Source organism: Akebia trifoliata, chromosome 6 (genome assembly GCF_017979445.1).
Source record: "Akebia trifoliata isolate Shusen 1 chromosome 6, ASM1797944v1, whole genome shotgun sequence".
NCBI classification, from domain to species: Eukaryota; Viridiplantae; Streptophyta; class Magnoliopsida; order Ranunculales; family Lardizabalaceae; genus Akebia; species Akebia trifoliata.
This window is the reverse complement of record NC_141380.1, coordinates 7564360-7588835: the sequence shown is the minus strand read 5'-3', so window position 1 is coordinate 7588835 and position 24476 is coordinate 7564360. Positions and strand designations below refer to the sequence as shown.

Sequence of the window (24476 nt, the reverse complement as noted above, 5' to 3'; positions counted from 1 at the left end):
CTTTTATATCTTCGATCTTCTTTCAATATTTTTTTAAGAACCTTGGACTTGCACAAAAGCATAGGATAAATACTTAATATAAGACATTTACTTGGAACTCCAATGTACACAACAAAATGAAGACTTCTCTCAAACCTGTTCAAAGCATTTTGATTATCATTCATCTCTTCAAAAGAATCAAATAAACCGGATGATTTAGATTATTCGATCTAGTCCATTCTAGCATAATATATATCCCAAAACAGGTTGGGTATGTATGGCACAGTCAGCGATTAATTAATGCACCAATGGGTAGAGTAACAAGGTGACCCAAAAAAAAAAAAAAAATTCAATATTTACAATACAAATTCTTAAATCTATCTGTAACAAGACCCATGTCTAATCGCATAGAATTTCAAAATCAATTCTAACAACAAAAAAAAAATACATCTCGATAATCTGGATATGAGGTTATAGGATCCACGATCGGAAATGGAATTCGGTAAGTAGGCATTGAATCTGATTCTGTTGCTTATGCTTATGTGGGAGCAACTACACCCGGGAAACTCTCTACACATCCTCCATGTTGTGATCATTGTCATTGTCACCGTCATAATATTCATCATCCCGTTGGATTTGCTTGTCTTGAGTTTGCTCTGCAACAAGAAGGTCCATATAAATTAGAATACCAACTAAAATTCAGTATTATCATTTCATACAAATGGGTGGGGTGGCTCCTAGTGATATAAAAGATAATAGAAAAGATAAATAGAGAGCATTTGGAACTTCTTCACTTACGATCTATCCGTTCATCTGGGTTTTGCTCATCTTCATCAACATCAGGAATGTAAAAATCGGGTGGAACCTGAGACAATCAAATTAATCATGATTTCCATGTTTGCTGTTCTTTCCATTTTTAATTATTATTGTTATTTTGTTTTGTTAACTATTTGATTCTACACCAACTCAGCCAAGGGTATAGACATCCCAAACCATCAAATAAATAGATTTGTTTAGGTAAGTATTTGATTAAACAGCTATTGGATGGCGAGATCATTCAATCAAGCTGATATTTTGGTGAGAAGTAATGAAATTCAATACCAACCCAAAGTAAGAATACCCCTCCACAAGTTGGCATATGGTTTTTTCTATTTTCCTTTAATTTTTTCGGTATTGATGATAAAGGGCATTTAACATTTTATAAAAGAGAAAGCACAATGGAGCCTATAGAGAGAACAAAATTGAAAATTGAAAATCTCACAAGACAATTACCTCTTGCATCTGCACACCTGGAGCATGTTGTATGCAGCGTAGGCTCTCAAACACTTGCATTTTGATTGTGCTGAGATATGACTTGCTATTTAAGTTCTCCTGTTTCAATAATCAAAACACATCTAATGTATTAGGGGGAAGTACTCAAATTTGTTGCTAAATGCGAACCGCATCAAAAGCAATGTTAATGAATTCAACTTGGATCTTGGCCAAGTTGGAATATTTTTTCCGGGCTCCAACTACCAAGTCAAATGACCAATTCTTCTATCAACTCGGTGAAATCATATCCGGGCTCTTGAATAAGGAAAAATACATAAGTCACATAAATGAATTTCCAAGATAAAGTTGCCTACTATATTTCCATGTGGAATCTTCAGTGAATATTCTGGGCCAAAATATTTGATATAGTCATTTTCTGGGATTTCTGCAAAAATAAAAAATCACAATGAGTCAGGAGACAATGTCAGTTAAGAGAGTTCACAAAACAAGAAGCAACTAGAGAATGAGCAGAATTAGTTCTGGACGACCTTGAAATGGATGCAAATGGATCATGGTTACGAAATTTCGAACAAAAGGATTAACTCAGGAAAATCAAAACCAAATATTGATGAATTTATAGATCTACGTAGGATGTCAAATAGAAGGTGTGCATGGAAGGTGACAGCTTGCTAAGTTGGTTCAAGTCTCTTACCATTGATACCAAAACTTGGGTTCAAAACCCACTTTCACCTACTAATTGCGGAAAACTAATCTCGCTCGCCCAGTAGCAAAAAATAAAAATAAAAATAGGCAGCGTGCATAGATAATTTGTACAATCAATATTGAGGTATATCATAAGGATTGGGATTTTTTTACTTAAATCGTTTGATAAATGGAAGAAAATGATGCTGGCTAGTATTTCTACAGTTTAACATTTTTTTGTTTCGGTTAATGAGACGCCATCAGAATTCTGAAGAAATTCTACAGAAGTTTTAGACAGGAAGAGGGCTTGGCCTTCTTTCCAATGTTATGAAATAATCAAGGAGGCTTATTGGCAGCACACATGAAACTTTGAGCGCAATGGAAGGATTGAAAATTGGAACCCATACATTTGGGAATGGGGATGAAAGAAAATCTTTCAAAGGGGTAACTTCTGGCTGCAAGAATACTTGCTTCCATTTTATTTTATTTTTGACAGATTTTTTTTAAGGAAAAAGGGGAAGCAATGCAAGCTAGAAGGGAGGCTCAACAGATGGTCAAGGGGGCCCACGAAAAGGAGCACCAACCCTTAAAGGAGGCAAAACACAAGAAATATGTGTTTGCCTAATTGCTCTTTAAACCATCTTGCTCTCTATTTGGGTTTGGAAATCTCATCCAGCTCTTTCTCGGAACTTTGGTTGGGATACATACAAGAAAGTTGACTTGCAAAGTCTACCTGCTATACATGGAAAATATCTAACTTTTTATCCACTCTGTGTCCTCATGTTCCGACCCCAAAATTTTGGGATAAGTCTTTGATGATGATAATATGCCCTTGTGTTAGATCCCAGACTTGATGGAAAATACATCAGAGAAGGAAAAGAAAAGAACAGCAAAAAAATGAGAAAGAGATTTTCATGGGAATACGGCTAATTGAAACACATGCAGATCGATAAAGAGGGCTGGAAATTGAAACCAGAAATAAGGCTTCATCTGGTAAGCAGTCATGGAGGTCCAATGGAATTGTAAGTGTGATTCTAAGAAAACAGGGGAGAGATACAAAACTGTTGTAGGGGTTTGAGGTTGGCATGGTTGAAAAATAGGTCAAGTAGGATGCAACATCAACAACAAAGCCTTATCCCAAAGATTTGGGGTCGGCTACACAAATTTTGTTCCTCCATTCCACCTTATCTAGAGCCAAGTCTTCACATCTGATTTCCCTGTATCCATCCACATTCTTTTAGGACCTCCTCTCTCTTTTAGGGCCTTCAAAATGAATATTTTTCTAAATTGGGTTGTACTTGGCCTTCATTGAACATGCCCAAACCATCTTAGTCGACTATGTCTTAGTTTGTAGCCTATTGGAACTACTACTACATTTTCCCAAATGCAGTTCATTTCTAATTATATTTTTCCTAGTAATTCCACTCATCCATCACAACATTATCATCTCTACCCTATAATCCGATTAATATGACTGAAGTTGTGTGGCGGGAAACCCAACATTCCCAACTGATTATCCTAGTTATTATATCTTTCGAAAAGAACAATGGCTCCATGATGTGTGATCCTTTTCACACTAAAATTTGTTCAGATCATTTACTTATGGAAAAAATTATAACTTCGCTAAATCATAGGCATCTGTAATCTGCAAAACCCAAGCATTGGATGTAAATAAATGTGAAACATGGACTTGTCATCCTACCATTAGGAAGCTCTGTATCCAACAGAACCCCGGTTTCAACAGTCCAACATCGAGCTACATTCTCTTTTGTATATCCTCCACCTCCAGTAACCTGAAAGAAGAGAATGTTATACTTCGAATGGCCTTGTAGATGATATTTATGAATAACAAATCTAAACATTTGAAGCACCATTTTACCAATAAGGGCAAATTAAATTTCTTCATGAATCTCACACATTCAGCATGCCCTGTTAGAGTCAGAACGAAGTAACTCAGTCAGACCAATTTCAGCAAGTTCTAATACAAATAAGGCAAACTAAAGAACTATGCAAATAACATAACAATAACAATAATAATAATAATACTGATGATGATGATAATAATAATAATATAATAAACAATAATAATAATAGAGAGATTTGATTACAAGGAGATTAGCACCATCAATGGAGAGATTGAAGCAGCCCAAACGATCCCCAGCAAGTGAATCTGCTCCACACTGAAGAACTATAACACCTGGTAGATATGTTTCAACAACCTTGGCAATAATCTACATAATTGATAAATTGTGAAAAAAAATCTATCATCAACAGTGAAAACAACCATCTGCAAATCTTGAATTCAGGTATTCTAGATAATAACTTACTGTTTTGAAAAGCCGAGTAAAGCTGGAGTCATCTATTCCATCCTTCAGTGGGACATTTATTGCATAATACTTTCCTTCTCTTTCTCCTATTTCCTTCAAAATAAATTAATATCTCAATGAGTTTCACTTACCATTTCAAAGATTAAATTGACCTTGAAAATGAAACTAAACTGCAAAGACGTTTAGGTCTAATCGCCATGGGCAAATTTTCCAAAAATTTGAGAGAGAGAGAGAGAGATGTCCTGCCAAAAGAGATCCCATGGCCATGGGCAAGGTTTCTAACTGTGTTTAAAACTTAAATTTTATGCAACTGGATGAGGGTGTGTACATTGAGCACAAAGCCAACTCGTCTTTGTGATCCATCAAATAAACGAAGTGGCCATAAAATTCCACTCAAAATTTTATAAAACAGAGTACTAAAAAGGAAAATAATTATATGTATGTATATATATAATTACTTATTAAAAAAATGCATGTATGTGTGTGTATATATATATATACACATATTTGCTCAGATAACACCACAAAAGAAGCACAAAAGTCTCCTTACTTCCTACACATACATGTAGCAAATGCATCGTCTTTTACTTCCTACACATAAAGGATTGCTGTTCTATCGGTCAGATAAAGCATGGTTTCAAATTGCTCAATGTTCACAATAACAACATTTTTTATAGATACTATTTTGAATATTGAAAAGTGTATCATCAGAATAAAAAAGTTAGAAAGACTTATTTCCTTTAAATAAGTAGTATACAAATTTCATAAAGCATTGAAAACAAGTGAAAAAAATGGATTTAAGTGCCCCGCGAATGCAGGAGAGGCTGCTGATTCTGGAGCAGGACAAGGTAGCGAAACTGTCATAAAGTCAAGAAAAGGGAAAACTATGAATTGTAACAATCTGATAAACTGTAATCTGTTCTACAGTGAGATTATTATTAATACTGAAAACTATCTTCTTTGCCAGTTGTGTTGCTGCAGATTTAAATTTCCAAAAATATAGGTAATAAATTATACAAAACAGTTGCATTAAAAAGGGTTTTAACAGTTTCACCGTGAGTGACTGGTGATGCAAAGGGAAAAGAAGTTTCGGGAGAAGGGAATGGGATTCTACAGCAGGATGAGGTGGATATTGTAGAAGCTTCTTGCACCTAATTTAAGCTAACACATCAAAATGGATGTCGGCACACAGATTAATTTATGCACATGTCATAATAAAAGTTTTTACCATGGTAACTATATATATATATATATATATATATGTACAATTTGTGAAGACAAAGCCAAACATGAAGGCATAAAGACTCACCTTAACATCACCCGTTCCAGGAAAGAACATATCTCCAAATTTGTGAAAACTAACAGTCATCACCCTGTCAAGGCAAAGTGTCAATTTAATGTGACTTAAGGAAAGAATACCACTCCCATTAAGAAAATGAATCAACAAAGACAATTTTTTCGTGATAATCCCTTCAAGCACACAAATCTGAACATATAAAAGAACTGGTTAGGTGGACCAGAGAAATAAGCCAACATAATCAATCACAAGAATCCTAGGTTCATTTATTCGCATTACTATTGGGGTTATTTACCATCCAGATGTGGTGCATAGATTAAACAGTCTAGATCGACATCGATGCATAAGTCATGCATAGGGTATCTTAGGTAGACCCAGAACTTCTACTCTTCATAGGGTATTTTTTTCTTTTCTTTTTCTTTTGGGTTCTAACATTGTTGATGCTGCAATCCATGGAGTTTAGCTGTCTACCATAACCAATGCACACATGATTTCTTAAGAGAGCTGCTACTGGCACCCCAAGTTTGACTTATTACACCCCAATTTCTTAAATTATTTATCACAACCCAATTAAAGATTAAAACACACAATTCAAACATTTCAAAGATTTGGCTCAAGTTATTGATCAACATTACAAAACATTATAACACTCATTTAAACAATTGCAGTAGTTGTTTATAATTAGGATTAGGTTCATATAAATTCCTAAACCTTTTTTTTATCGTTAAAAATCCTAAACCTAAAAAAAATAGAAATCTAAAAGAGAGAGAGAGAGACTATTGGCATCCAGAATTTTACTTATGCTCAACCATTCACTTATTTTTTATTTTTTATAGGGGTGTAATAAGTTAAAGTTGGGGTGCCAATAGCAGCTCTCTTTCTTAAGTCAACAAAATGGTGAGATATGGAATCCACATTGTTGGAACTAGAATATCCACTTACGAACATAGCTCAAATGTTATTGGGTGTTTAGTGAATCAATTTCAAATACAATTCCATGTTCTTGCAGGCATCTTCAACGCCAATCCATCCTTCATTCTAAACAAGCAATGATCATTACCTGTCGGTGAAATAGAAAGCTTCTTCAACTCCATCACCATGATGCACATCTATATCAACATATAGAACCCGGGCATGATACTTAAGAAGTTCCAGAATCCCCAACACCAAGTCATTGATGTAACAAAATCCGGATGCTGCACACTTCTTTGCATGGTGTAAACCACCAGCCCAATTTATAGCAATGTCGCAGAGCTGATTGTTTAATCTCCGCGCAGCATCTGAATGCATGAGTAAATCATGGTTGGTAAAAATCCATGTGAGTCACCCAGTTTTAGTAGCAATGAGGGAGCTTACTAACAGAAACTAGGGAACTTACCTATTGTTCCACCAGCATAAATTTGACAAAACTCAAACAAGTTCTCGAACACAGGGCAATCTTCTCCTAGATTAACTGAGGAAAACAGAAACAGAACTTGTCATCAGTATACCTTCAAAATCAGATGAAAAAGTGTCAACTGCACCACAATTGAACCTGAATTGAAGTGAGAGGGTAACTTCTTTCTATACAAACACGGATACCAAGTTAACAACACAAAGGCACTAGGACCAATATTATAAAATCTATTGGTTTAAGGGATGAATCCTATGAATTAAATATCAAAAGACATGGCTCTGGACATAGTGGAATGGAGGAACGTGATCATTTAGCTAACCCCAAATCTTTGGGGTAAATCTTTGAGGATGATGATTTGAATGTTCTAGACAAATATACTATGATATTTGTGTAAATCTTACAATTTGAGTTCAAGTCACGATTCATCTCTTGCAATTCTCTTAAATATTATGTGTTTTGGATTTAAAAAAAAAACAGCCACATTTTCATGTGAAAAGAGTGTGTATTATATTTTTAGTTTCTGTTTTTCCTAAGCTTTTAACACTCTGCGAAAAATGAAGAATAAAAAGTAAAGAAAAAATAGTGATATTTTACAAACTACCCAACACGGACAAAAAGAAATACATGTACACACAAACAATTTGAGAGATTGATAATTGAAACTGCAGTTGAGAGATGGAAACTTGTTTAATTTTGCCGAGTGTTTTCAAATGCTAAAGTGTGAGGCAACGCACTTCACTAGCCAAAGACTCGAGGCATAAGCCTCAACGTGTAAACGCGAGCCTTAGAAGCATGCAATTTTTAATAGATAAAAAAATAAATTGAAAAAAAAAAAAAAACATATATATATATAGGTAATTCAAATAAAGAAAAAAAATCAAGGAAAAAACTTAAAATAAAAAACTATAACGACACTTCACGATTTCAAATTCCAAAGTTAATAACCAAGCTACAAACTCATCAAAATTGAACTACATCAAGAGTTTCATACTTCCAACTTTCCAAGTTGTTAATCCCTCAAACAAAAAAAGCACTTGGAGTGCAACAGCCACTTTAACGAAAAAAACATAACACCACTGTAAGACTAAAAGCAGAGGCATGGTTCAACTTTCAACATAAATAGGAATAGAAATACGGGGAAAAAAGAGTAAAAAAGAAGAGCTAAAGATTGTTGGTGTGGTAAATCGACTAAGACTTGTATAGATTAGTGAAGAAAAAAAGATATACTAGTATCATTAAGTACCTTTCATTTAAATTAATATTATAATAGCAGCAACTATATAACAATATGATACTACAAAAACCAAGAGAACAAAGAAATAAAAAAAAAAAATTCCCTTAAGGCATATTTTAGTCAAAAGGCACTAGGAAGGCCCTCCTAAGGTGTAACATTTTTCAAGGACTCTTTGATTAAGGTGTAAGCCTCTGAGGGAAAAGGCCTTTCTTTTGAATCTGATGGCCTTTGAGAGCCTCTCCTCATGGCAAGTATAAAAATGGTAAAGCCTTTGAAAACATTGAACTTGGCGATGAAATGATAATAATTAATTTTGATTGCTATTTGTGAAAAAGATATTTTGGTTGTATAATACATCCCTAACGTCTGAAGGTGTCAACTTAGCTAAGTTGGTGAGTCTTGTGGAACCCACTTCACCTCTGCTGACACTAACCCTTGCCCGCCTAGCAAAAAAAAGCCCTAATGTCTATCCTTTATGAATCCAAACTATTCAAAAAATTGGCCACTTTTCTATATTGCACATGGCTTCAACATTTTTTTTTTTTTTTTGATAGATAAAGATAAACACGTGGCTTCAACATCATCCCAACCACAAGCACCTAAGTCAAAAAATTCATCCATCATTCACCATATCTTACTAATGATTCATCCATTGACCCACTAATTGGATTGTCAAAATCAAATTCCGTGTGCACATTATTGATGATAAGACATTATAGAATAATGATACCAGCATATCTTGCTAGAAAATAATAATAATAATAAGCACCTTAAGACTTGAGAAACACAATTAAATAATTAAGTACATCAGGTTCAATTGGATCCAAGCTTTCACAATCGAAATCAAAATTTAAAAATTTAAAGCTCGTGGCAAACAAATGTAAACGAGCAATATCTATATCCAAAATCAAAATGAAAAACAAAGGAAAGTTTCTTTAACCCAACCTACATTTTAACAATTCATTCGTGAACAAATGTTGAGAGTCGGGAGTAATCCGGTGTAAGAACTCAACATAATCCGCAGAATGGAACTGAGCTAGCTCTACCGGGTATGCCTTGTGAGGTCGCTGCATTGGGTACCAAACCCAAAAAATAAATAAATTATTAGGCTGCTGTAGTAATGATGAATTTTCACAATAAATTAAAAATAAAAAATAAAAATGATTCCAATCACCAACATAGATTTCCATCTTCTTGTGTAGATCATAGGAGAGGACAAGATGGTGTGTCATACAAAGACGATGTGGCTTCATCGGATGGTTCGGACCAAAATAAACGCTGCCCACATCCCCTGTAACACAAAACCCTAAATAAGCTTCAATGGGTCTTTGACTTTGGAATCAAATTCTCTGTAATTAACAATTATTTTTGTAAATAACGAATCTTTTTCATCATTTTTTTATCTTGCAAACACTAGGTTAGCTCCACTGCGTATGTTAGCAAGGCCTGCTAAATGGACTAATGTGAAGCAAAACCAGCTGAAACGATGTGAATCGTGAAATGGGTATGGTTTTAATCTAACGTGCGCTATGAAGTGTGAAAATTAATTCAAATACTTCTAGTGTTTTCGTTTCGTTGAGTGAAGGAGAGGTTTGAAGGGATTATTGTTGGGGGGAAAAGACGACTCGGCTTCAAAAGTAAATAAATTGTGGAGAAAAAGAGAGATACCGTCATAGAAGTACGAAATCCTGTCCTTCGAGCGCATTTTAGCGATGTGTGGAATAAGATGATTATTGGGATTTCGCCATTGCAGGAAGTAAGTCTCGAGCTGCAGAGCTCTGTAGAAAAAATGGAAATAAAATAAAACAATAATACAAAAGGATTATAAATATAAAAAAACGAGGGAATTTAGGGCAGATTATGTTGGTGAGTTTGGATTCTCTAGTGCGGAAGTTATTTGTTTATTCAACTCCATGGCTAATGTTTGCCTTCTCCCATTGTAAATCTTTTGTGCCCAATGGTGGGTTTTGTTGGTGGGTCTAGACCTAGAAATCAGTCCGATTGATGAATCTAACCACTGATCCAATTAATTTATTTGGATGTACCTCCGTCTTGAAAAGCTCGTAAAAGAAAGAATCGTGATATTATCACGCCCTCTCTCACAAATGCCCCCTACGCCCTCATCACAGAGCTATAGATCATTTGCCTTGGGATACATAAGAAAAAGAATTATAATTTTACATATCCCGAGGCAAATGAACTGTAGTTTTGTGATAGGGGGCGTCATATATTATCATGTCTTACAAAATAAGATTTATGAGTGATTTTAATTTTTGAAAAAATTACTTGAAGAGGGTTAAATATTTCAATATACATATATGGGCAGTTCAAGGGTCATATGTAAAAACATACGAAAAAACAATGGTTTTTCAAAATATGGGTTAGAGATTTTAGATTGAGCTGATTTTTTGCGAGGATGGTCACTATGATGAGAAGATCATCCTCGCCAAAAATCAGTTCAATCTGAAATTTCTAGATTCATCAAAAGTGATTTACAAATTATTGACAAAAATTGGTAAAAAATCAACGGTTCACATTCTAAATCACTTTTAATGGAGTTAGAAGTTTCAGATTGAACTGATTTTTTTTTCGGATGATCTTCCCATCGTAGAGATCATCCTCACAAAAAATCAGCTCAATCCGAAATTTCTAACCCATATTTTAAAATTTTATTAATGTTACATTGTTTTTACATATGTTTTCTCATATGTCCCTTGAACCTGACCATATATATATATATATAGGGGACGGTTCAGTAGCCCTAAAGTTTGTCAAGTTTGGTGTCAAACATTTTTCAAAATATGGGTTAGAAGCTTTGGAATGAGCTGATTTTTTGTGAGGATGATCTCTATGATGAGGAGATCATCCTCACCAAAAATCAGCCTATTCCAAAACTTCTAACCCCATCAAAAGTGATTTACAAAAATTGGACGGTTCATGATTCTTCAACTTGTAAACTAGGGTTAGAAGTGTCAAAATGAGCTGATTTTTTGTGAGGATGATCTCTTCACTGTAGAGATCATCCTCACAAAAAATCAGCTTATTCCAAAACTTCTAACCCCATCAAAAGCGATTTACAAAAAATGTTTGGCACAAAACTTGGCAAACTTTAGGGCTGCCGAACCGCTCCCATATATATATATATGGGGGCGGTTCAAGGGCCATATGTAAAGACATATGAAAAAACAACGCTTTTTCAAAATATGGGTTAGAGGTTTTGGATTGAGCTGATTTTTTACAAGGATGGTCACTATGATGAGAAGATCATCCTTACAAAAAATCAACTAAATCAAAAACTTCTAAATCCATCAAAAGTGATTTACAAATTATTGACAAAAATTGGTAAAAAATCGACGGTCCACATTCTAAATCACTTTTAATGGGGTTAAAAGTTTCAGATTGGAATGATTTTTTTTTTCAGATGATCTTCCCATCGTAGAGATCATCCTCACAAAAAATCAGCTCAATCCGAAATTTCTAACCCATATTTTTAAAATTTATTAATGTTACATTGTTTTTACATATGTTTTCTCATGTCCCTTGAACCTGAACCTATATATATATATATATATATATATATGGATCAGGTTCAAACGACAACCATTTCAACACACATATAGACAACGCGTTTTGTCTTATATGGGCAAAAATGTTTGGAATGGGCTGATTTTTTGTGAGGATGATCTCTATGGTGAGGGGATCATCCTGGCAAAAAAACATCCCATTCCAAAACTTCTAGACCGTCCGATTTTTGTTGAAAAATTATAGACCGTCCAATTTTTGTAAATCAATTTTGATGGGGTTAGAAGTTTTGGAATTTGATGATTTTTTGCCAGGATGATTCTCTCATCACAGAGATCATCCTCACAAAAAATCAGCCCATTCCAAACATTTTTGCCCATATAAGACAAACACGTTGTCTATATGTGTGTCGCAATGTGTGTTGCAGGAACCCGACCCTATATATATATGGGTCGCGTTCCTACGACCCTCATCGCGACACACGAAATCAGCCATCGGATTTAGCGCAGATCAGCGGTCCAGATCGCATGTAGATTTAAATTCGATTGTAATGTAACAAAGTTTGTTATTTACAAACGCCTCCCCGTTAAAAAAAACCCAAAAACAGATCTGATTTCTTCTTCGTTTCTGCGTTCGAAGACACACAGATTCAGCTCCTTCAGATCTGATTTCTTCTTCGACAGATTCGTCTTCTTCTTCACTCTCTTCCTCTTCGACGTTATTTACTTCGACAGATTCGTCTTCTTCTTCACTCTCTTCCTCGTCTTCTTCCAAACTCTGCCCTGCGTTCGAAGACACAGATCTGAGATCTTAACCTTCGTCTTCTTCTTCACTCTCTTCCTCTTCGTCAGATCGATCTTCGACAGAGAGTTCTCCATCTTCGTCTTCTTCTCCATCTTCGTCTTCTTTTTTCTCTTCAAACTCACATCTGCGACAACCATTCATCACCGTCTTCCTCATCTCTCTCTCTCTCTCTAGAATAGACGACGACTCACAGAAACGAAGAGCTCGACAGAAACCCTAAGGTAACAAATCACAAACCCTTGTTTTTTCTTTTAAAACCAAGGGATACTTAGTGTAGTTGTGGCTTTTCTTTTTCAAATAGGGTGTAGAGGGGACTCTGATCATTCTTACTTTCCTGTTGTACATTCAATGTCCATTTTTAATTTTTTAAATTATTACTTGGAAAAAATGTGCATCTTTTATATTTTTGTTGAATCTTATGGATTTTCTGAAAAATTTATGGTTCTGAATAATTTAGCCGCAAAAGGAATTCTATAGTGAGGCAGTTATAATGAAATCGGCTGTTTCCTTTACTGAACAGGTACATTCAGCCTATAATGAGTACGTTAGATGTTGGATATGGTTTTCGGACTGTTTGTGTCAACTCCAGCAAACCCACCAACTCGTTGTGCCTTTCAACGTTTCGCCCTGGTTGCATCAACTCCAGCAAACCCAACAACTCCCATACCTTTCAGTATTTCGCCGTGTTTGTAGGGGCCCTCAATTAGGTTGCCCCCACCCTAAATGGGACCACTGCTCCCATTATTGTTTCCATAATTTGAGTCTGCTGTGACAGGTACATCTAATGTTCTAAAGACGAGTTCCATGGCCAAAGTAAAGAAGGTTGTGGTTGTGTCATCTGTCGGTGCTGTTACGGTGAATCCAAGTTGGCCAAAAGATCAAGCCATGGATGAATCATGTTGGTCTGACAAGGAAGCTTGCAAGACAATTGGGGTAAGTAACTAGCAAAATAATTTTTAATGTTAGATTTTGAGTAAAATTGTCTGTATTGAATGTCGACTACCCATTGTAAACCAATAATTTGAGTTTTACTGTCTCAAAAAATTCATTTATTACATGCCGTATAAAATTGTACTAGCCATTGCTTTTACAATATAATTCAAGTCCTTGTAGTCATTTAGTGGTCAAGGTCTTAGTTGCACGAAGTGGAATCGGGTGCGGAAGTGGGGAATCAGAACTATTTTAGGAAGTGGGACGAGGACCATAACATATGATAGAATGTTCATGCAACTAAGATCACGACATATAGTTTTCACAAGCTATTGTCAATATAAGGCAACATGTCATTCAATTATCGCTTCCTTTCAAATGAGTTCATGTTGAGCTTCTAAAGGACTCAATTTTATCTAGATCTTGAAAAAACTGTATTATCTTTCTTGACTAAGTTTTGTATGTATCATAGTGTTTTAACGTTTTTTTTTATTAAGATTGACTAGATCACTGATTCCACATTCACTATTGCAACTTTTACTTATAAATGGATTACATTGGAGGTTTGTGTTCTGTTTTATTTTAGATTCCCATGACCAATCTGATTCTGGATTATGTATAGATAGGGTTGTTTCGTGTAAACTTTAACTTCCTTCTATTTGGAATTAGAACTGGCATTGCCTATCCAAAACGGAAGCAGAAAGTCAGGCTTTTGAGTATGCAAAGAGAAGTGAGCTCAATGTCGTAACAGTTTGTCCATCCCTTATCATCGGGCCAATGTTGCAATCCACAATGAATGCTAGTAGCTTGTTTCTTGTCAGACTTTTGAATGGTATTTCCTCCTACTATAGCTATCATTCTTATATATGTAGTTACATTGACGGATGTGGATATTTATTACTGTCAGCACCTTCATGTATCTATGTGACAACATCTCATGCTTTCTTATTGACTAACGTTTTCCTTTGATCTGCTGTTTGGAGTTTGACTGCATTCATTAGTGATGGACTGACTTCATTCTGACTCCTTCCAAAATATGATCGCATGCCTTCATGTTGATAACTTGCAGAAAAGTTGCAGATAGGCCATGGGATCCTGCTAAGTGGAGTGAGATTGCTAATGTTGTAGCAGCACTTTCTATTCCAATTATAGCAAATGGTGATGAAGATTTGCTATTGCCTTGATGGGAAAGGTCACAAATTGTTTCCAGCCTTGTGACAACTCTCTAGGTTGTACGTTGTATATTAGTGAATGAGCGGTAACCAATTATAAAACAATACTTACGTTGGTTATGTAAATAGGATAAGAGATGATGTTGTTGGCCATTAGCAACACTTATGTTGGTTATATTGTTCATTTTTTTATTTTTTATTTTTTGCATTCCTATAGTTTGTTTTGAATCTGTAAAATAAGGAAAGTGGTTGCTTATTTTTCCATTGTGAACTATTCTCTATAATTTAAGTCTTGGGAAGTTTTGGATTTTTTTACTTCCTAGTTTCTCATTAATTAGTCATGTGGTTATAGTTTCGTTCAGTTTTTGTATTTGCTCGAGATTCAATTCATGTTGAAGAGTGCAATACATCTTTTGTTTCAACTCTCTCAGTGTTCTCTTGAGTTAAAAGAGTATTATTAAGTATTCCTTCTTTATTTCAATAAGTACTGTTATTAAGGATTATCTAAATCACTTATGAGAAGATTTACTCAAGCATCATCACGCCTCAAATAAAGAAGCCAAGTCCGGGACATTGGATTCTACATTGTTAACACCCTCAGAGATGTTCCCCCAAAACCACTAAGAGAAAAAGAATGGATAGATATTGCCCATAGTGTATGAGCAGTATGTTTTATTGTGAAGGAGACTGAACCCAAAGGGATTCTGAATGTGGTAAGCGATTGTGATGCTTTAGTGGATTAATGATTCAACTTACATACGTTATTAGGATACTACTAATTGGGTGACATGAATCTGTTCTGATACTTCAATGTAAGTGTGAATGTCGCATTTGGACTATATTGGTCATATATCCTAACTTATTTGGCCATCATTGTTAACGGTTTTTCTATTAGCTTTTCCTATGAATGTGGTAAGCGATTATGAATGTTTCTGCTAATAGGGGTCTGAGGTGGCTGTCAAATGTCAGGCACTTTGCATGAAAAGGCTGCATTGGAACTTTTTATAAATTTTTATCTAAAGATTTTTAGATTGTATTGCTTTAGTTATTTTTAGTGAAACATTATGGAACAAAGAAGCATGGCAGAACTGTTGTCATTGTTTGATTTGTTTAAAGATGTACTAATTCATGGTGATAAGAGGCAATGGCATAGCAAGTTGTTTCGAAAATTGAATTTGGAACTAGCTTCAACTTGCATAGTTTGAAGCCTTGCACAATTTGCTTCTGTTTTCAATAAAGTCGTTATTCTGTTTTACATCTTGTTTCAAGTGTTTTGGATTTGTTGGGTGGGTTCAATTCACAAAAGGCGTAAGTTTATGTAAAAAAATTATTGAAATACTTAGTTTTCTTAACCAAGTGAAGAAATAAATTTAGGATGCCTATCCACTTGAGCAACCATCAGTCATTTGGGCATGGACTATGAACTTAAACCTAAAACTAACAAAAGCAGAGGATGCTTCTTCTCTAGTTTCATCACCAAAACTCTTGGGATCATTGGCTGCACCCTCATACTTGAAAGGAACAAAGCTGGATGGGAAAATATGCATACAATTATGTGCACCAAGCAAGTACTTGCCATGTGAAACAAGTCACTCAAAAGCCAAAGGGTTCACTATTGAGCGGTGCCCCATCAAACAACTGCAGCACACCCTACTCATGGAGCAATTAAATGTAGAAGGCCAAGAAGATGGTTTAAAATATCCGTTGTCTGCAAAATCCATTCATTTGTATCACTAATTAAATTCAAAAGTTGAGAACAGATTGGGGAAGTAGCTTTCCTCATCTAATACAATCTTAGACAGTTAATAAATCAAGAGAACTTACATTGACACATTAACATTTCATTATAACACAGGAAATTACACCACCCCATGGTTTTGCTTGAAATCAACTATCGCCCCTTCAATAATAATAGCAAAAATGATCTTGTTTTATTCGAAATTCAAGTGGTTGCCCTTATATGTTGCAATCCAACCCTTCACCTATGTAATCCACAAAACCCAATGGCCCTAATGATATTTTGACACTGATTAAATAAGAATTGCACAAGTATGAGTATAAGCGAACTAGTCTAGTTGGCCTTGAGTGTACGGTTCAAAATAATATTGAATGTACCCCTAACCAAGACAATGGGACTAGATGATTTTTTTTATGAACATAATTTTAATTAAAAAAGGAGGTTCAGGAAATCTACCATAAACAGGAAAAAAAAAAAGTTTAATCAGAACCCGAACACAAGAGTCCCATTTAAAGAAAAAAAAAAACTTCAAGAAATACAACTCCCAACTCATCAAACAATTTGTACCAAAAATATAACCCTTTGAGCAATGGATTTCCATCCCATCATTACAATACTCACAATCTCTACACAAGTTCACGTAAGTTCCCATTCCAACATGATTACCACTTTTAAAATGTTCAACATTGGAACCAACCTCTTTGACAATTCCAACAATCTCATGGCTGCAATCCAATACATCCTCAATAATTAGTTAGAATGATTTCAATGGGCATAGCAACCCCATTAACCACAACTGGACCAAGATAAACCAGTTTTTTAGCAACAATAAATGGTACAAACTTCACTAACAATGATTTGAATTACACCCAGTATGAGAGTCAACTTATTGGAATGGAACTTTGAGATCTCCTGTTCAAGCACAACTTCATTGAATCAAGGGTAACTGAATAATGAGAACATTTGTCAAGTTAGCGGAACTTGTCTATTTTCATGGTGTGGAAGCTTGAATCTCCCGCTTTCATTGTGTCCTGGTCTTCGGTGGGGAAGGAAGCAACTGCACAACATAACAAATTTCATCACCCAAACTCTGCGCTATATAACCATAGATATAGAAACAAACCGGGATTTTGCCTTTACTTGATAACAAGAGATCAATGAGCTGACAAATCCAAAGCCTCCTGTTACACGGGGAGTGACTTTCTTAGGTGCTAGTTGAAGCAACCCAATCGCAACCACCAAATCCATACCGCTTTTACGAGAGCCAAAGTCCTATCATTTGATTTTTTGAGTTTGTTGTAGTATTGCTCGTTCTGCATTCACGAAGGCGGTAAAAAAAGAACCAATCTTTGGAATAAAAAATGGAGAAGGAGAAGATATGATAGGGTCACACTTTTAAAACAAGTCTGCACTATCAAGCTAAACATACTTGATTAGCTATCAATGTTCTTGTGATCCTTCTCCAACTTCTTCGTTGATGCTGAAAGGCTTCCAAGTTCTGCAAGCTTCATATAGAAAAGAGAGGAACAAAACAGATAGTTCAAGTTGGGGATCATATTGTGAATGGGTATTCTATCAAAAGCTAAAACGTTCATTTATTCACATTCCTATGTATAAAATCTTTCTCATTGAAGCTGGAATGTAGATGGTACAAACCTCAACCAAGGTGGTACAAGCCGAGGAGCCCATCCAACAGAAAAGAGAGATCCTGCCAATTAGCTCTGCACGTGCTTTGTTCTGGAGTACCAATAAAATAATTAAGTTTTTTTTTTCCCCGCAAATATTTTATGAGGAATACATAATGGAAGGAACATAAAAACAGTACCTTATAGATGCCAGTTCTCCCAAGCCAGACAATTTGATCCAGAAACAAGAAAGTGGACAGTAATGCATTTTTGGACTGAAACAAAGTATCACATTAAATAGGCAATGAATTTGTACGTTTCCAAGTAAAACGATTGGAAGAGGAGTTCCTTGAGGAGTTGGACTAATAAGACCATGCAAATCATTGGTAATTTTTGCCTTACCAGCGATTTCACTGGTAATTTTTGAATGAATTGGTTGATACTAAACATGATGAATTTACTGGAAAAACATGTTTTGGGATTTAATATGAACAATGTACCAAAACCAAAACCCATTTGCAGTATCATACCATGTACGATGTAACAAAACCAAAACCAATTAGGCAGAAAACCCATATGTGTCGTAGGAACACATTTAAAATGAACAATGTACCGAAACCAAAACCCATTAGGCAGAAAACCCATGCTACCCAACAACACACATAAAAACCGAAGAAGAAGAAGACGAAGATGGAGATGGAGATCGATTGCAAGAAACTCATACGATTCGTCATAATCGATACATAAAAAAAAACAAATGAAATAAAAATATGAAATAAAATAAAATTTAAGGGTTTACCTTAGGGTTTCTGTTGGAGAGAAAGAGAGAGAGAGAGAGATGAGGACGAAGCCGAGTTGGGTATCTTCGAGGAGGTTCTGTCTTCGTTTCCAGCAGAGGGAGGGTGGACGAGTTGGGTTTCTGTCTTCGTTTCTTCGCAACTAGTTAGAGAGAGAGAGAGAGATGAGGAAGACGGTGATGAATGGTTGTCGCAGATGTGAGTTTGAAGAGGACGAAGATGGAGATGGATTTGTGCTGAAACTTTGTAAAATAACGTCGAAGAAGAAGAGAGTGAAGAAGAAGACGAATCTGTCGAAGAAGAAATCAGATCTGAAGGAGCTGAATCTGTGTGTCTTCGAACGCAGAAACGAAGAAGAAATCAGATCTGTTTTTGGGTTTTTTTAACGGGGAGGCGTTTGTAAATAACAAACTTTGTTACATTACAATCGAATTTAAATCTATATGCGATCTGGACCGCTGATCTGCGCTAAATCCGATGGCTGATTTCGTGTGTCGCGATGAGGGTCGTAATGGGGGTCGTAGGAACGCGACCCTATATATATATTCAAAAATTACCAAAAAGAAAATTAAGTTGTTGGACATCCAACGTTTTAGTAACTCGTTAGATAGTCCATCGTTTTAACATGTTAAAATGCATTACTTTACCAAAAGTGCCCTTGGAATGGTTAAAACGTTGGATTGTCCAATATTTTAATAGCCTGCTTTAACACCCCAGCAAAGCAGCAATTTAACCTCCTTTTAAAATGTTGGACAGTCAATCGAGTTACTAAAGCACTAGATTGTCCAGCGACTTAATTCGCTTTTAGTAATTTATGAAAAATTAGATCTTTTTTGAAAATGTTAAAATATTTAACTTTCTTTTAATAATTTTCCCTGATTTTTTATATAATTACTTAAACATTTAATTAGACATTAATTTTATAACATATTTTTTATCATTTAATATGCAATAAAAAAAATTAATTTAAATATTAAGTAAGGTGATTCTATACATGAAATAATAAAAAGAATACTTTGAAATTTTAGGATATTTGTAAAAATAGAATATTTTGGTCTTTCAATTTTTTTATTTATTATTTTTTTTTTCTCGATTCACTTGTTTTTAATGAGTTCAGATACTCATAGCTCGAAGGATTTGAAGCTAGGTCTTTGGTATCATCACTCAAAGACTTTACCAACTAAGCTAACTTGCAACTACTAGTCTTTTAAATTTTGACGTAAATATATACCAACTTAGCCTTCTCATATTATAATAGTAAATGTAACTCCTCATATTATAATAGTAAATGTAGCTCTTAGGAAGCTAAGTTAATTAAATTGTTATAATTTTCTTATCCTTCTCATGCTTGTAATGAACTATAATTTATTGAAAAAAGGATTCTCCAATGGAAAACCTTCTCAGGCTTCTATTCAAAGTCTAAATCACAAAATTCTCTATTAGATGCTCAAAATAAATAAATAAATTGAAAATAAATAATAAAAAAAATGATGGTAAATACATATTTTTTTATCGCTTGGTACATGTATTATATTGAGATAAGTGACTGGATTGTCATATATTAGAGGAAATTTTTTTTTTTATCAAAGATGAATTATTATTCTCTAATAATTTATATAACTTTTTTCAGACATATATTTCTTTGGGAATTTCCAACATCTCAACAACATGTTTTGTGAAGAATATCGAATTTTTCTCGAGAGAATGATACTGTGAAAGACCTGCCAAGCATGTTTAACCTAAGCTCTTTATAAGGTTATTCGACAGTTAATATAAAATAACGTTTTGTTAACATGTGCCCTAAGGATATTCATTAAGGTGCATTAAATACACCTTGGAAATAAGTATTTGAGACTAATTTTCATATAAATAAATAAAAAATATCGAGGGCATTTTCTATAGGAAAATAAATTATCAAGGTGTATCTAATGCACGTACTAACAAAATAGCGTTTTGTTAACATGTGCCCTAAGGATGTTCGTTAAGGTGCCTTAAATACACCTTTGAAATAAGTATTTGAAATTAATTTTCATAATAATAATAAATAAATAAAGTTCAAGTGTATTTTTTATAAGGAAATAAAATTTTAAAGTGTATCTAATGTACATGTTAACAAAACATGTGAAAAATAAGATTTAAAAGTAGTTTTTCATAATAATAACTAAATAAAATCAAGGTGTATCCTTATGGTATATGTAATGCCATGAAATTTCATTACATATATCGAGAAATTAAGTCAAATATATTGTCATGTTTTTCTATTTAATTTTTAAAAAATATTAAAAATAAATTATAATATTATCGATCTAAAATAATGACTTATTTGAAGGAGAATTTGACAAATGAAATATACAATTCGAGAATCCTTATCATGATTATGATCGAGAATTAGAACATTTAATCAAAATAGATAAAATACAAAATTTTATAGGATGCTCTTTTAGTCAAACAGACGTTATCATTGAATTCAAAAGCATCAAAAAACAAAGTGTAGACTGTAAACACACTTAAATCTAAATTTAATAAGATAAGTTACAAAAATATTAACTTTATCAGGAGAACTTAAGACATAAGAAGGTATTTTGGTCAATAGAAAAAAATCGATAAGAAATTTTAAAAATTCAAGACACACAGTTCAAATTGGTATAATGTAACAAACATAACGGATAAAAGAAAAATATATGAAAAAATAATTTTTTTTATTAAAATAATTTTTTTTTATAAATTTGGGTTTAATTATAATTATTTATATAAAATGGATAGATTTAAAATTATTGAAGTATTAAAGGGGGTAAGGTGTAATTAATATAAATATAAATATTATTATATTATATTATATTATATTATATTATATTATATACTATTATATTATATAATATTATATTATAATGTATTATAAGTTATAATGTTTAACATATTAGATAACAGGTGTATTCATTTTATATATTATAATATAAGTTGATGTTCATTCGTACCTGTGAAAAGAGAAACAGAAATAGAGACGAGTAAGTTTTGATAGTAGGTTCGTGTACGTTATCTTCAATCGAGATTTAAACGTGTTTCGAACATGAATTAAAATATATCATTGAAGAACAAGATATTTATAACGTCGAGATCTACTTAGTCATCTAAATATTTGGTTGAATCATCGGAAAATTATCTAGAAAAATCATTTTAAGGTCTTAGGGGCATGTAAAATCCAGTTGCAAAAGTAAGAAATTTATAAATTCAAATTCATAATATAGTTTTCAATGAAATATAATTTATTTCAATTTTAATAGCTAATTTCAAATTTATTATGATTTAAATTTAAAATTCATGTATTGAATTGTAGAATAACTTGGTTTATATTTTTTTCTCGAATATTTTAATATTGTGAAATAAAAATAAATGAATTTAGATAAGTGTATCCAAAAAATCAATTTAAAACAAATTGATATTCATAATAATTTCATAGAGTGTTCATTTTTAAAATTGTCAAGACGTCTTATTTTGAAAGTGTATTTTCATTTGGTGATAATCTATTATAAAAAATGAAATGTTTAAAAATTTAAATTTGAAATCGAGAACGAAAGTCTCGATTATTTAGAATCGATAATGAGATTCTTGGTTGTATGTGCTTGTATTAAAGAATTTTCAAGTTTATAATATTTTTTAGCACTGTGTAATAGAGCATCAAATGCAATTAACATAGTAATTGTGGGACGGTGTACCTACATATTTAATGTTTTATGATTTACTGCTTTCGATATACTACTGTATGTTTATAATTCTAGAATAATTGATAATGTTATCATACTTACAAATTTGTTTTAATTTATTTTAAATAAATTTTGAAAAATAAAATTATTATTTTTGTTATTCATTAAAGGGGTAATAAATGCCTATAAGATTAATCGATAGCTTTCTCCGAAAGCAACCAATTAATTTAAAATAATAGGAGTTTGATATTCTCTCCAATAATATGGGATATCACTTGAGAATATTATTGTACCTACTATTCAAGAAATTCATATATTACATTTATTAAAAAATAACAAATTGTACTGTAAAAATGATTTTGTAGATGACTGGATTGATTGATGACACATACATATTATAGAGATATGATGAAATTAACTTGTCAAATGATCATTTGCAGTTTATAATAGTTAAATGATTGATTTTCGTTAGGGATCAATTGCCAACATGAGCTGAAAAACATGATCAACCAATTATGATAAATTATCATACCGACCATAAAATAAGGAACTAACGGTGAGTTTCACACTAGTTAAGTATTAAAACATCAATACACAGATCGATACTTTAGTATCGATTATGTACCTCGTCAATCTTATCAAATACACCATCATGATTGATATTCTTATAACATGTTTATGTTTCATTTATTTTATTATGCGATGAAAATATTTTGTTACTATTTTATTAAAGATTAACATATTTTGAGTGTTATTCATTTTTATTTACTTATTTAAAAATCTGCATTATTTATAATATATTAACTTGTCTATCCATTCATATTAGGACCATTAATTTGAAATTTGAGTTTACTATTAAATAACTTTCTTGTTACTCACCCTACCAACAAATATTACAGATGTCTCTATTATCGAGATGTCTATTCTTGATGGACAACATTATATAGAGAGATCGTAAGATCAAGATGATGAACAATATTTATGTTATATGTGAGTTGAGATTGAAATTTAGTGAAACTATTTTGTGTAGTTTGAACTTTTTGTTTAGAGAATTAGAGTTAATATTTATGACATGGACAATTGTTAATCGATATGAGATGTATAGTTTATCTATGTGAACTTTTAGGTTATAATTATAATTATGTTTTTTTTTAAATAGTGTATATTTGTTATGATATAGTGGTTGGAATGCAGTGGATATATGAATTTTGATTATACATGTATATTTTTACAGGTGAATATTTGTTATAAGTCTAACTTTTAGGAAAAATTCTGTTGAAATTATTTAGAAGAAATCCATATCATATTTAAACTTTAAAGATCTTGATTTTTTTTTCACTCCACCCTAGAGATTTGGGAAAATCTATATTCTAAATCAAGGGTGTAACAATACATGTTAACAAAACATTATAAAATAAAATATAAATATGAAATAAATTATGAATAGATGTGATTGAGCTTAAGAAATAATTCATAGGAAATAAGATTCACATAGTTGATTAAATCAAAATTTTATTAAAGAAACGTTAATGATCGTTTGTTAATTGATGCGTCATTGGCGGGTACAAGTAATTCTTTGTTAACTATTGATAATTATTAGCTTAAACTAGTAAATCTAAGTAATTATTATGGCATATGGTGATATAAAATGATAATAATATAAAATATTTTTAAAAGGGTTAGGATCCATTGACTTCTTAAGAAAAAAAACACATGATCCCAACCCTTTAAATGCAAAATCCAATGGTTGAGATTATCCTTGGGATAAGTATCCCCGAGATTTGTGTTATCAAGATATTCATAAATCTCAACCATTGGATTTTGTGTTTAAATGGCTGGGATCATATGTTTTTTTCATGAGTCATTTTTAAGAATCTATGGATCCAACCATTTTCAAAAAGGTATTAGTACTTGTAGACGTGGGATTTTCATTTATGAAGATCTCTACTATTTGGATTTGGAGTCGTCGTCATTCTTTTTTATAAAAGAGTATGAATGGAC

The 24476-nt window shown here is 33.0% G+C and overlaps 2 protein-coding genes and 1 pseudogene across 4 annotated transcripts; 1 reads left to right on the top strand and 2 right to left on the bottom strand.

Moving 5' to 3' along the window:
• Positions 1-317: 317 nt before the first annotated feature.
• On the bottom strand, positions 318-10014 carry HDA9 (histone deacetylase 9). The gene is made up of 14 exons (XM_086445600.1): positions 9855-10014; positions 9365-9477; positions 9136-9253; positions 6935-7009; positions 6617-6836; positions 5569-5632; positions 4260-4352; positions 4055-4163; positions 3812-3861; positions 3635-3725; positions 1605-1675; positions 1252-1350; positions 778-844; positions 318-635 (listed from the first exon to the last, which is right to left on the bottom strand). Exons 1-14 carry the CDS (start codon positions 9889-9891, stop codon positions 550-552), a joined length of 1293 nt encoding a protein of 430 aa, XP_086301726.1. The 5' UTR covers positions 9892-10014; the 3' UTR covers positions 318-549.
• A 2189-nt stretch (positions 10015-12203) lies between these two features.
• Positions 12204-14929, top strand: LOC147400009 (cinnamoyl-CoA reductase 2-like). 2 transcript variants are annotated; one of them, XM_086445599.1, is made up of 4 exons: positions 12204-12733; positions 13033-13445; positions 14112-14274; positions 14426-14929. In XM_086445599.1, the coding sequence occupies exons 2-4, from the start codon at positions 13317-13319 to the stop codon at positions 14428-14430; spliced, it is 297 nt and encodes a 98-aa protein (XP_086301725.1). In that variant the 5' UTR covers positions 12204-12733; positions 13033-13316; the 3' UTR covers positions 14431-14929. The 2 variants fall into 2 exon arrangements, with proteins under 2 accessions (XP_086301725.1, XP_086301724.1); XM_086445598.1 differs by having other exon boundaries at positions 12241-12733; positions 14512-14929.
• A 1953-nt stretch (positions 14930-16882) lies between these two features.
• Positions 16883-18920, bottom strand: LOC147400008 (peroxisomal membrane protein 11C-like; annotated as a pseudogene). Its single transcript, XR_015179164.1, has 5 exons — positions 18777-18920; positions 18178-18252; positions 18009-18089; positions 17493-17857; positions 16883-17409 (listed from the first exon to the last, which is right to left on the bottom strand). The product of XR_015179164.1 is annotated as a peroxisomal membrane protein 11C-like (transcript).
• Positions 18921-24476: the final 5556 nt, after the last annotated feature.